At 32.6% G+C, this 15,209-nt stretch overlaps 1 protein-coding gene across 1 annotated transcript; it reads right to left on the bottom strand.

Annotated features, from left to right (window-relative positions):
• Window positions 1-10,973: 10,973 nt before the first annotated feature.
• Window positions 10,974-12,263, bottom strand: LOC146993336 (uncharacterized protein F54H12.2-like). Its single transcript, XM_085808229.1, has one exon. The coding sequence runs from the start codon at window positions 12,261-12,263 to the stop codon at window positions 10,974-10,976; it is 1,290 nt and encodes a 429-aa protein (XP_085664355.1).
• Between the last annotated feature and the right edge of the window lie 2,946 nt (window positions 12,264-15,209).

Below are 15,209 nucleotides of genomic sequence, written 5' to 3'. Positions count from 1 at the left end.
TGCCCCCTCCTCCGCCTGAGTGAATTCGCTGATCTTTCAGCTTCCCTCAGGGTCACTCTCTCTTTGTCCTGTAATCGGGCAATCTTATTTCTTTCAACCGTAATCAATGCAGAGGGAATAAAAGCGGGCTTAACTGACTTTAAGCCTGCTTTTGTTCCCTCTGCATTGATTATGATTTTTATTTAATTTTAACTTAATCTTACTATGAGAGTTAATACTATTTTTCATTAGTTGACATAACACTTAAAGCTAAAGTAATCATTTTGTATTTATAAAAGTTTCTCCTCAGAGGCATTGCTGGCCGTGTCTCTTTAAATCAAACTCGCCTAGCGAGTTCCCGCTTCTCCTCCCCTCCCAGACCCGAAGCACTTGCGACATGAAATTTTTCGCGAGTGTTTCCGCTCTCGTGTTGTTAACACCACATGAGCATTGATCAAGGAAACGTCGATGATGTAACCCTCTCAAAATTGATTCTGGCCCTTTTTCGACATAAAAAAATTTACTAAATTAAGTCCTTCAGTGTTTTTACTTTTTTTTCCCACTGTGGAAGGCAGTTACTCTTTTGTTAAATTTAACATTTGGCACTAAATTTTACCTCTTTGCGGAACCTTCTTTTTGGCGATAAAAATAATTCTTTGATAATGTGGGGATAAAGGCAATAAGCTTTAAGTGCCTCGTAATAGAAACCTTCCTTGGTCCTTGAAGGGACGGACAGCTACAACCATGCCTTCTCCGGCATTCGAACACGGGCCTTTTGGTATCGCAGACGGCTCTCCTAACCACTTTACCGTCCGGGCGGCGGTGTGAAAATGTAGAAAAGAGTTTTGAAAGTATTTTTGATCATGCTGTGGAAATGCGAGAAAGAATAGATGTGGAGTTAAAATACTACGCAACATTCGAAAGCAAATCTATCGAAATAATTCTCACCGTGATTTTGTTTAAATACTACAAAACTATTATTTTAACAATCTTTATGTTCGAATAAAAACTTTTTCCCAAATATTGATGTGCTTTTGCACAGAGCAGCTATACGGCCGATAACATCTTGCGAATGCGAACGTTAGTAGTATTGGCCCCACTGCGACGGCGGAAGTGACGTCAAAGGTCACGTGACTGGAAGTGCTGCCGTTTTGTTGAGTGGAGTTGAGTTGTTTCGAAGTGAAAGTAGAAGTATTTGTTTTGAAAGTGGAAGTAGAAGTGTATGGATATTTTTAGGATTTAGGCTTTTTTTGGATGGCAACGAGGATTTGGGGGGAAAGTTTCGTTTTGATTTTGTGGCAACGACGATTGTTCCACGTGTTCATATTTTAATCCGCCATCTTGAAATCGAGTGGAGTTGTTGGAAAGGGAAATTAGAAGTGTTTGTTTTGAAAGTGGAAGTAGAAGTGCATGGATATTTTTAGGATTTAGGTATTTTGGATGGCAACGAGGATTTCGGAGAAGATTTTGTTTTGATTTTGCGGCAACGACGATTTTACCTTGAACCACACGTTTGGGGAAATATCCCTTTTTAATTATTTAAATCTAACAATTGAATATTAATTTATTTTTAATCTAACGATTGAATATCTAACGATTGAATATTAATTTATTTTTAATGGTTTGATAATAGTTTAATTACCGTAATTGCTTAATTATAAAAATATGTTTTATCATTCTTCTATCTGCCGCCATTTTTTAATCACACGGTCTTGGTCCGCCATTTTGAATGATTCACTTCGTCTGCCATTTTGTTTTCTCCTCGTATTCCGTATTGTACAGTAACTCATGCTTGATTTTATTTTTAATGGAAGAATTATTTTTCATTTACGTTTAAAAGGGTAATTTTTAAAATCTATTTATTTCTTAAATATATGTTACTACTGGCTCCATCTAGTGTACAAAATGTTTAATAAAAGTTAACATGATCTTAGAAAAATGAAGAGGTAATAAATTTTTTCTCAGATTCGAACTCGCTATCTTAAGGATTCATAAAAAAAAAGAGACTGAGGGGCACCGCATGAAAATTCTTTAAGCGATACCCCACAATCTCTTGGTTGAAAATGCAGTTAATTATGTCCATAAGGTTTTTACGTGTATCGCCATGATGGTTTTCTGAATCTGCCATTTTGAAAAAAGCAGTGGAAAAGGAGCATGACATCACACTCAAGAATGCAATTTTTAAGTTCTTTGTGACAGAATTCTTTCTTAGGGCTAATAATACATGCTGACCTTGGACATTTTGCTTTGACATAGTTTCGTCAAGGCCGTAAGCGACCAAGTTGAGGCTTGGAGAGATAGTTTTGTCCTTGTTGAAAAATATCGTTTTAAACTAACTGCTGGTGATTGGTAACAGTTGCAGTTCATTATTTAGGATCGAATAATAGCAACATGATATTTTGCATGTATAAATGCAGCAGCGACTGCAACAGCGTGTTCATATATTTTGAGACTACTTTTTTTGCGTGAGTAGGAAATTTTGTACCAATAATGGCTAAACGATCGTTTGATGAAGTAAGTGGAATTTTTTATGCACTTGTATTTTTAATTTATTAATCAATTTAATTCCTAATTAATAAACAGAGTAATTCCTTTTTTGCGCAGTTTAAAAAAAAATCAAGATTCTATTGATTATGAAAATTACTTGAGCGATAGCGAGGTAAATTTAAAATAATATTTTATTTAAAAATGTATTAAGTTAGAAATGCATATATGATGTTTTAAGTGAATACAATGTTATTTCTGCATTTAGTTGTTGAGTGAAACGTCTCAGGAATTTATTGAAAATCCTCTTGATGGCATAGAAAACTGTTTGTCTGATTTAGAAAATGAGGTTAGTTTTATGAACATTAAAATGGTAGATAATGTACATTGTTTGGATAAAGATATTTTACAATCATGAGTATACTTTTTTTTTTTTGTAAGATACCATGCGTTTAACACGTGGTGTCCTTACAAAAATCTGTTTAATTCATTTACGATACTGCGTGTTCAGCACGTGGGAGTCATTAGAAAATATGTTTAAGTTATTAATTTACGATATTATGTATTCAGCACGAATTAAAATTTGTTTAATTAATATATAATTTGAATTTAGAGATAAATCTAGTCAAAGTTTTTCTTAAACCTTATTTATACCGTATGATGTGTTGTGGTTAATGAAAAGGAGATAATTTTTTCGTTTGATAATCTGAGATGACTGTTTAACAATATGGTTAACAAAATTTTTTTTCATTATTTGCGTGCTTATTTTTTAGTTATGTAATAAGAAATGCCGGACTGATATGGATGTAGCAGGCCCATTAGGCGTTAATGTTTTTCATGGAAAAGAAGATGAAATGATTGATTCACGTTTTTCCGATGACGAAATAGTAAGTTTACTCTTTAAAGCAAGAAAGGATTTCGTTAATATCCTTAAATTAGTTCAAATAATTTTGTTAAAGATTTCGTAATGATTTATAAGAATCTACTTGCTGATATTTTTTTTAGTTAGGTGAATCGACCCAGTTCTTTCTAGAAAATACATTAGCTCCCTATCCTAATCAAAGTGGATTGGGTTTGGAGGTAATTATCACCTTTTCTCAAGTAGTTAATTTTTTCCTAAAATATATTATAGAGATTTCGACACATGATACTATTTTTTTCAAACTTACTTTATTCAAATTAGGATATTTCAAATGATTTTGCTGTCGAAGATACACTAAATGGAGGAAATAATATGGCTGAAGATTCTTCAAGGAACGCTTCAGTAAGTCTGTTCTCACTAACTTTTCTTCTAGTATGTCTAAATTCCATTGCAAATAAAAAAACCAATGAAATGCTGCAGAAAAGGCATACTGAATGTAAATTTTATCCTTAGTTAAATCTGCCGTATATTTTGACGGAAGCAAGAAGAAAAACGAATCGTCGCTTTAATGCTACAGAGGTCACTTACCAAGCTAGGATAAATCATTCACAACTTCCAGAACCCTTAAACCACGGGTTGTTGAGAGAAAAAAAAATGATTTTTTGGAAGCTTTACTAAGCGCAGTAATACAAGAAGCGGCACAAAACTTAAATAATGATGATTTAATTAGGTAAATCAATTACTTATATCGCAATGAGAAATAAATTTGATCTTCTTTTTAGTATGTTTATTATTATTATTATTATTATTATTATTATTATTATTATTTGGTAGAATTTGCATGCACAGCGATTATTTGGACCGACCCATTTCAACATGCTTGGTTCCCGTCAGAGACTTGACAGTTAAATTAATTTTATCCTCCATAATGAAAGTGTTACAAGTAAAAATTTACTTTAGCTAAATAATTATATTCTTTATTAAATTAGTTACTTTAGTTAATACTAATATTGCTTTATTTTTGCACTGAAGGATCTAAGAAATTATTATTTTTTAGATTAAGATTTATTTTATTATTTGCATACTAACTTTTCAGAGTAAATACCATATACCTATAGATGATCCATCTTTAAAATTTGATGTAATTACGATAAGAAATCCTAGAGGTAGTTCCCATCATAAGCTGGTTAATGTTAATACTGATGGATTAAAGAAAATCAGTATAATATCTATACCTTCAACAGATGAGAACTTGTGTTGCGCGAGAGCAATAATTGTTGGTAAAGCAAAATTAGAAAATCATCCCCAGTTTAAATCGATTCGAGATGGCCGAAGAGCCTTACAACGAAATATGGCACTGAAACTACATGCTGAGTGTGGAGTAAATTTAGGACCATGTGGTTTCGAAGAAATTAGGAAATTTGAAGATTATCTTGACATACAAGTACATGTGGTTTCTGCAGATGAGTTTAACAAGGTAAGTGTTCGTTTATGTTAATTAATCTGCCATTCATTTTCATTAATTAAATTTCGATATTCTAATGAACTCTAATGAATCTTACCTACACGATTTTTTTTATTTTTATTTTTTTAGGTTATCTATCGAGGGCCATTGCGTTCTGCAAAAATATTTTTGTATTTGCATGACGGACATTTCGATTTGATAACCTCAATGAAGGCTTTCCATGGTAGGAAATTCTACTGTGAGATACGCGATAAAGCATACGATCACGTTCAAAGGCATAAGTGCGTATGGTATTGTAACGTTTGTTTTAGTAGGGAATGTGAGAGTACTATTCAAGAAAGACTTTGTAATGAGTGCAATCGGATTTGTCGCACTGAGGAATGTTTTATCAGGTATAAAAACAGTAATGATAACGGAGAAAGTTTCTGTAGTAAATTTTATGAATGCAAATCTTGCTATAAGTTTCTAGTAACAAAAGAGAGACCTATCAATCTACATAAATGCTTTGAACAGTATTGTACCATTTGTAAAAATTACTTTTCAGATGAACATCAATGTTTTCTTCGTAATATTCCTGCAAGAAAGCATAGCAATAATTATATTTTTTTCGATTTTGAGACGCAGCAAAATACAGAGGAACACCAAGTAAATTTTGCAGTTGCCCAGTACACAGATGGACAGGAATTCATTTTCAGAGGCAACAATGCCCACGAAAAATTTTGTACATTTTTGTTTAAGAAAGAACATAAATCATTCACAGCGATAGCCCATAATTTGAAAGGTTTCGATGGACAGTTTATATTAGGATACTTGCTGAAAAATGGTCATCAACCAAAAATTGTACCAAACGGGTCCAAATTAATGAAATTCTGCCTGCCATCATTAGATATACATTTAATAGATAGTTTCAACTTTTTACCTCTACCCTTAAGCCAATTTCCGAAAACGTTTGGTTTTGAGGAACTCACCAAAGGTTACTTTCCACATCTATTCAATATTCCTGAAAACGAATTTTATAGAGGTCCATTACCTGATGCCAAGTATTATAGCCCGGATACAATGACTGTTGAATGCCGGCGGGAATTTCTGTCGTGGTACAAAAGCAGAAAAGAATACATTTTCGACTTTCGGGAAGAAATTTACAAGTATTGCAAGTAAGTAAACTTTACAGTGTATAATATTTTTATTTATTTACTTATTTTTAGACTTCTTTATCTATTTCTACATTTTTAGAATATTCTTTTTTTATAGATCTGATGTAGACATTTTGAGACGGTGTTGTCTCAGTTTTAGAGAGGAATTTATTTCTGCAACGAAGATCGATCCCTTTCAGTACACTACAATAGCTTCAGCTTGTATGGCTACTTACAGATCACAATATATACCTCCACAGACAATTGGACTGGTGCCAGTTCATGGTTATGTAAATCGTACAAATCACAGCATATCAGGAATTCAGTGGATAGATTTTATTGCTTTAAAGGAAAAAATTCAGATCAGACATGCTCAAAATGGTTTTGGCGAGCAAAAGATTGCAAACATTTCTGTGGACGGCTTCTGTGAAACCAATAATACTGTCTATCAGTTTTACGGTAAATATCTTTAAAATTCTTTTCATTTTTTCAGTTATTTTCTAATTTTTAAGATACCTCGATTTAGACTGTAAAAAACTGATTTTATTTTAAGGATGTTATTGGCATGGATGTAAAAGCTGTTATTCTCAGCAAGATGCCAGAAATGCTGTAAAGGGGTATTTCATGTGGGAACTTTCTGTCAGCACAAAGAGAACATCGAAAATCATTCAACGCATGGGATATAACTTGGTAACCATTTGGAAGCATGAATTTAATACCATGAAGAAAAATGATGAGGAGCTGAGGAATTTTTTGAAAGATCATAGTTTAGTAGAGAGGTTAAATCCAAGAGACTCATTTTTCGGAGGGAGAACGAATGCTGTAGAGCTAATGCACGAAGGAAAAATTAAGTACATAGACTTCACAAGTTTATATCCGTGGGTTAACAAGTGTTGCAGGTATCTGTTTTCTTCCTTTAATTGTTAGAGCGATTAATGTAATTAAAACATTGATTTATTATAAAAGATGTGATTATGAACGCATGTATATATATGCACATAGTGTATTTATTAATCCTCAGGTATCCAATTAAACATCCTGATATCATAACGGAAAATTTCAAGATGTATCAGAATATTTTGGTATAGTAAAATGCACAGTACAGCCTCCCAAAAAATTATATTTTCCTGTTTTACCTTATCGGTATGTATTGATCATTATCCTGCCTTTAATCAGATTCAAAACTGTGTCCTTGTACGTGTGTTATAACACATTTACGCTTTTTTTAAAATTTAATTTACCTCTTTTATAGTGCCCGAAATAAACTGATGTTTCCGCTTTGTAAGTCTTGTGCAGAATCTTTGCAGTAAGAAAAGTGCATGCATACAGATGAAGAAAGAATGCTGACAGGAACATGGGTTTCCCTTGAAGTTCAGAAAGCCGTGGAAAAGGATATAAAATTATTAAAATATATGAGGTGTGTATGTGGGGGTTTTGTTTTGCTGACTTTATGAGAGAATGATTTTTGACTGGGTTGTTTACAATTTTTTTTTGGTTAACAGGTTTATCATTTTTAAGAGAGCATGACTGGATTATTTGCTCCGATATTGACAGTTTTATGAAATTAAAACAAGAGTCAAGTGGTTGGCCAAAAGACTGTATAACTTCTGATGCTAAAAAGAGATATATTTCTCAAAACTTGGAAATTGAAGGTATTTTGCTGGATAAAAATTCTATTAGCTATAATCCAGGGCGACGACAAGTAGCAAAACTTTGTTTAAACAGGTAAACCAAAAAAAGTACAAAGAATTTTTGTTGTTGTTCCTGTTCCTACATAAACTAGATGTTTATAAAATGTTTTTAAATTTTTAACAATTTATTTTAAGCTTCTGGGGAAGATGGGGTATGATGGAAAATAAAACTCAATACTCTGGCAGATTTTAACAAACTCTTAATGGATAGTACTATAGAGGTAAATTTTATTGAATTATATTATACTTTTAGTTTTTGAAAATGCATGATATTAAAAGGATAAAATATGCTATTCAATCTATGTTTTAGGTTAAGGATGTATATTTACCGACGGAGAAAGTGGCAGCAGTTCAGTATGCTTACAAATCTGAATTTTTTTCCTCAGACGGATAAAACAAATATATTTATAGCTACATTGACTACAGCCCATTCACGTTTGAAGCTTTACTCAGAATTAGAAGAATTAGACAAAAATGTCTTGTACTTCGATACAGACAGGTATAATATTAGGGTTAAAATCTCTATTTCGTGTATTATTATTGTTATGCAAATATTTGTTTATATAGGATAAAAAACGCTTATACTTTTTTTTATATTCCTTTCAGTATTATTTATGAATCCGATGGCAAGAATGACCCACCTTTAGGTCCTTATTTGGGAGATTTTACTGATGAATTAGACGGCAAATATATAACGTCTTTCATTTCTGGTTAGTATAAGTTCACTCTGGTTAAATCTAAATTATCAATGTATACATTCGAGAAAATTGCAATGCATGCAACATTATTTTATTCACGGCTCTTACGGTTTTTCAGGTGGTGCAAAAAATTATGCTTATACATCTTCAGATGGTTTAACAGCTTGTAAAATTAGAGGATTTACTTTAAACTACAAAGCTTCAAGCAAATTGAATTACGAAGCGATGAAGGCTTTAATTTTGAACAAAGACCTTTGATACATCCATCAAAGTTGAAACGACAAATAAAATATGCCGAAATGCTAAGACGAGGAAGGTCTATAACAAGAAAGAAGAAAAAAATTATCTTTTAGTATACGATAAAAGGGTGATATTACCAGATTTTACGACGCTACCGTTCGGCTACTGATAATTCTATCCAGTGAAGCATTCAAAAGTTAAATTTTATCGATGAATGATATTTTACATTTACTTTGGCTAATGTAGTATTCTGAGATAAAATATAAATATATATAAAGTATTTTACAGGAAAGGAAAATTCGACAACTTATAGTTAAATGAACATTTTTATTTAGTACTTTTATCCATGGCTGTTTTCTTGCGTACATGCTTTGTTTGATTCTAGAAACAATTAAGGATTTCTTTTCTCTTAACAATTTTTCGTTATGCCCGAATGCGGCATTTCTTTCAAAACAGAGCGAAATAAATTTCGTCCTATAGGCCCTTTTTTCCTATTCCGCAATAAATCGTTAATTAAATGAACAATATTAGATACATTTGTTTATCTATTTCTGATAAATACTCTTCTGTCATGTTTTCTAACCGATCTTCCGGTATAAGGCGATATTTTTACTGTACTCCATTAATAATAGAACTGATCACAGATATAGCTGCAGGTAAGAGAAAACTCAGAAAACCATCACCTCGTTGAATGAGCAATTCTCGTTTTTTGTACAAAGGTATTTTACGGTTCGCTAACTTACGTATACTTCTCTTGAAAGGAGTGAGTTTACTTTTGAAAGGAGTGAGTTTTAGATACTGGTATATTACCCCGAATTAAATTGAGTGCACACTCACACAAAGATTTGATGATACTATTTGGAACTTTTTTAAGTAGAAATCTTTTCGATTTACTCTTTGCTAATGTTTTCAGTTGCTTTATTAAATGCTGCTCGCATTCTGACATTTTTAGTATTCAATGAAGATACGAAATGAATTCTGTAGTATTTATAGGATTCTAAATCAAATATTTTATCCTTTACTTCTTTTCATATAAACGTGAAATAATAAGCGGATTTTTCATTTTATAATAAAGTAAGAAAAAAGATAATGCATTCTAAAATTTGAGTTTTGTATCAGATTTCCGCTAAGCGTCTTCTTATCGCGGTAAATAGACGTAATGTTTGTCTTCCGGAAATATTCCTGTTCGTAAACGTAAACTCTCTTCTATGTCAGGTTTCAAATCAATCAACAGATAGCTGTAAGGTTTAAAAGTTGCATCCTGAAACACTTCTGAAACATTCCTGAAACAAAATTTATTTCTTGTTGGGTAAAGTTGTCTACCCAAGTGCATGATCTGAGGCTTACCTCGCGGATTTTTAAATAAGACCATATAATGGCAATTAAGAGAAATTTCTCTCATTTCTTTACCTTTGTGAAATAAGTTTTGAACGATGAAAATGATGCTTAAATTTTTATGGTGGCTTCCTTTGGTAAATAGTTTTGTTAATTTTGATTCATTGCCCAGTTCGGACATTAAATCATCGATCACGATTAAAGCATTTGTAATGTTATTCAAATGAGAAGGAAATCCTTCGTGAAACTGTACGTCGCGCATTTGGGTATACAATGGCTGATATGCTCCGTAGCACCACACTGTCTTAGTAAGAACAGGATCTATGCTTTTATGTTCAATCATTTTTTTAACAAATGTTGTTTTTCCTGAAGATGTAGGACCTGCCACTATCATTGTAAAAGGATGTTTTAACTTAGGAAACTCCATCGTAAGTGAACTTTTCTGTACTTAAGTTAAATATTTATAGTTCTTCCGTACCCCCTCCCTCCCTCAAAAATTACATAGTTTAAAAAATGACCTAGATTAAAAAAAGAAGCATAATAAATTATTATTATTTGTTAATAACAAAATGAGTGGGAAAACATGCACACACAGTATTTCCAAATCAAAATCTAACCTTTATTTTTTAAATGTCATTCTAAGACCATATTTCTTTTTAACAAATTGGTATATTCTAAAAATCATTGCTTTTACACAAAGAAAAATTATATAAAATATCATACATAGATTTGCCTTGGCATCTTTATAATAAAAAATAAATGCAGTATTGTCCACATACATTAGATGTTAAACTTTGAAATCGAATTTTATTATAATGCATTACACGAAAATGTGACACAAAATTCTCGATATTTTTTCCATAAAACTCCGGAGGCTCTCCGTAAGAATCGAAAAATTCCAAGGCTTTATCTTCTATAAACAGGGCAAGCCAATGCGTTCCATTTTCTGTAAAGGGTGATACACTTATTACCATAACAGATCGTTTTCCAGGCATAGGTATCATGTCAGAAGGAAATACTCCTTGGAAGTACGGAGCAGTGTCCATGTCTTGAGACAATATGTGAGGAAGCTGAAGGGCGTACATCTTAATTTGCAAAGTCGTAAATAACAGTTCTGGATTTATTAATCTCGATTATATTTTCAAACTCGCTGTACACTATAACAGATATTGTTTGTGATAGTGGTGCTCTAAATTTCATTTCTAGACGTAAATTGCTGTGTTTTATTAGATTCATGTGCTCTCCATCACATAAGTCAGGCGACAAATCAAAGGCATATAATGTATAACCTAAGGGATAACCGTCTCTCGATATAAAAATACCATGATTTTGACTCACTTTCTCTCTTCCGAGAAATAAGCTTTGGTAAGCTCGAATATAATTATTTTCATCAAAATTCGGCTCGAGAGGATTGTAAGGCACAGGCTGACTGTCCACATAGACTCCGATAAAATTTAAGTGATAATGATTAAATTCGAAAGGTGACTTCTTATAAGTTCCGTGAAAAGCATCATTATCTACGCATCCAACAATCACCCGTTTTGGCATCTGCCCGACGAAGACGTTATCTTGTACGATAGACATGCTGCCTTGCGGTACAGAATATACTTTGCACAACACTCTGTTAATGGGGTATTTTGCTGTTGCTTTTTCTAAAGCTTTGGCATGTCCGAGAGTAATACCTGGACTGACGCGAACTTTTCGAACGAAAAGGGAAACATGATCCAATACCACTTTGTGTCCTTCGTTACCATGTAAACAAAATTCGGGTTTACTCCGTATAAGTTTTAGTTTCAAATCTACGAGGTTCAACATTAGTCTATCTTGATGAAACATATCGCAGTGAATGCCCCCTATCATATCTATTGTATTACTTAATATAAAAAATTCGGAACGCTTAATCCAACCTTCGTTATCTGTAAATATTTTACTAGATGTATCTTTGTAGAACATTTCGCATGTAAGTTGCGAAGTTTTACTGTCAAACACATGATTTAATAGAGTTTCTATATAAGCTCTATATGGATACGTATTGCTCGAAGAAGAGATTAATCGATCGTTTAGAGTGACGTCCACTTGAGAAAACAGCGAGTGAAGGAAAAGATTGACGGGACCAATCTTTGAATCTGCTACTGTAGGTTTTCCATCCGTTTTTATTATTTTAGCTTTTACATAAAGAAGTGTTTGGGACAAGTCCATATACTCCTCTCCGCTACCGGAAACAAGGAATTCAACAGGTCCTCCATCAAATACATTCGAAAGTGGATGAAACTGAATCCATTGCCCATTTTGAATGAGAGTCTGAGTTCCAGGTATGTGAAAAAGTTCTAATTCTGATTTAGTACATTCGGGAGAATCTTTTAACATAAAAGCCATTTCCGTTTTTATTTTTTTTTTAAATATGTTGTTTAGGTTAGTCAAAAATATCTCGTCGACGTAGCTTTTTGGCTTTCGAAGAACTAATACGTTGTCGAGTTTTACGCTTTCTTTTATACTTCCCTCTACCTAACATCGATTCTGCTTTCTTAACAGCTTTTTCAGCCAATAATTTTCCAGCTTCTCTTGATCTTTATTGCGCGGCCATCTTTAAATTTTTCCCATCCATGACATCAGAAGCTATACGTGTCCCTGTCAGCAAGGCTTCTTTTCCTACGGTTTTTGCCCCTTTCCAGAGAACAGGTAATGCCAATCGAAATATTTTCTTAAAAAATCCACCGATACCATAGCCTCTTTGATAAGCTATCTGTCCGCGATAAAATGGAAGGCCAGATCCTAACTGGCCGACATAATGATCTTCAAACTTTTTTGTACAACACACATAAGGAACACGGCTCATACTGTATGTAACGTGTCAAATTTTCAAATGATGTGTTTCATGAAATGTATTATCCCTTTTATAGGATATGCCGCAATCGAAAATGCAGAATAATAATCAATTTTCCTCTTTCGAATGGAACAAATTCCCCAGAGTTTAATCTTATTTCCATTTCAATCGTTTGAAAATGATTTCGAATAACAGGAACATAGTGTGGTCTGTCATAATGAGTACTGATGACTTCTCCATCTTTTCCATTTATTTTTACAATACGCAATAAGGGAGCTTCAATGTTTCCCACTATTTGTGGTTCTACGATATCTGTATAGATATAAAAAAATGGGAAGGTAGCACGTGGATCAGCGACGAAGGAACTTTCAGCGATATCTTCTATTACTTGCGGTTCAAATCCTAACAGACTGCAAAGACCTTTTTCAAAAATTAGTTTTGCTCCTTTCTCGGTTTTAATATTCACACGCTTTGTCACAGGACTGTATTTAAATGTAATTTTGTTTCTTAAAGGTGAAATATTCATTTCGTTCAAAATATCTTGTACACTTTCATAATATTCAGGTGGTAACATTCTTCCCTGGAGTTCTCCATCTTTTAAAGCAAACCCGAACAGATTATTTTCTTTATTTATATTATACCATTCGTGCGGATAAATTATTTCGGTTAATCCAACTTCCCATAGACCGTTTAATGTAATTGGTATAGGTAGCTGTGTCACAAAATGCGAAAGTGTATTTTCTGAGAAATGTTCTTGACTACTATCAGATGGCAGCGTCACGTAGAACGACATCTCTAACTGATGAAATTCAAAACAGAATGTTCTCTTTTTATAACATTTTTACATCGGATACCCAAGCATTAAATTTATCCGGTATCCCTGAATTTGACAAAATACTGCATTTTTCCAGCCACTTTTTTTTTTTGTTCTAATATTTTTTCTACCGGATAAAATCCCGAATCAGATACTTTTTGTAGTTCATTTTCATAAAAACTACTTTCAATCACTTCTCCAGCTAAATCTCTTAATTTATAAACTACAGGTTTTCGGGGGATCATTCGATGAATTGTAAATATTTCTCGAGTCCAACTATTTTCATAACCCTTCTCAAAAGGTCTTTTCAGTTTACTAATACGCATCGTATCGCCTGTTTTAAACTGGGGCTTCGTAACAGATTTTATCATATCACCATATAAATTCTTCCATACCACAGACTGATTATTTATATTCACTGATGAAGGTTCCATTTGAATACTGCGATGCCAAGTGTGATTGTAACTATTGATTAATTTATTCAATACATCTATATAGCAATGTGTGTTAAATTCTGTAAAATATTTCCACATTTTTGTCTTTAGAGTCCTATTAAATCTTTCAATAATGCTCGCTTTTGTTTCGTTATTTCTTGTAAAATAATGAATGCCCTTTTCTTTAAATAAATTTTGCACTAATTTATTTTTAAATTCCGAGCCTTTATCTGTTTGTAATGAATCTGGTTATGAATGAATCTGGTCTTTATCTGTTTGTAATGAATCTGGTAATACGCTCTTTAAAAATGTTTTCAAATGCCCTTTTTACACTAGAGCCCTTCTTGTCTTTCAAAGGTATAGCCCAAGCATATTTCGAAAAAATATCTAAGCATGTTAACAAATATTTATACCCTCTATTAAATCTGGCTAAATTTTGAAAATCTACTAAATCAGATTGAAATTGTTCGTCGATCCCCCCTACAATGACTCGGTTGCGTTGGAACTTGTGTCGCAGAGGCTTGTGAAGCGTATAAGAATCCCTCTTCTCTAACCATCTTTTGATCTCTTTGCTCTTTACTCCAGAAACACGACGTAAAGCATTGATACCACCGAAGCTTGCCGGTTGCGCTGGATTCCGATAAGTCAGATCCAGAATTTCTGACATTACAACATGAATTTTTATCAACGGAAAATGTGATGTTCATCCTCATACAACCGCTATCCAAATAAATGATAAATCAAATTTAAATTTATTTATACTTTTTATAAGCCCCTTACCTAATCCTCATAACAACCTGTTCAAACATTAGTTTTATAGTTTCATCTAAGTTAGAAAATTATTATTATCATTTCATTAAAATATAAAAGAATAAGAGACTAAATATTCCAATTGTAAACTCTTTTATATGCACAAAAAAGTATTTACAAACATTAACAAAATAACTTGATAGGCGATTATTCACACGCATATGTGTAAATGTATATATATATATATATTTACAATAAATTAAAAAAATGAACCAACTAACCTGAAACATATAAATCTTTAGCATTATTTAACAACATTTCATAATCAATATTTTTTAGAAATGACACTGTAATATAATTTGCAATATTCGAATTTTTACTCACAAATTCAGCAGCAATGTTCACAATATTTATTTTAAACACAGCAAGATCTCCATATTTCCAAAGTTTATCCGAATTGGTCATTGTGACACACTCATGGCCAAGCTGATTGCCGTATT

The sequence above is a fragment of the Stegodyphus dumicola genome, chromosome X1 (assembly GCF_044657685.1).
Source record: "Stegodyphus dumicola isolate Sdum_Otavi_A_Nest chromosome X1, ASM4465768v1".
NCBI lineage: Eukaryota > Metazoa > Arthropoda > Arachnida > Araneae > Eresidae > Stegodyphus > Stegodyphus dumicola.
The sequence above is the reverse complement of the archived record's forward strand: the minus strand, read 5'-3'. Positions and strand labels throughout refer to the sequence as shown.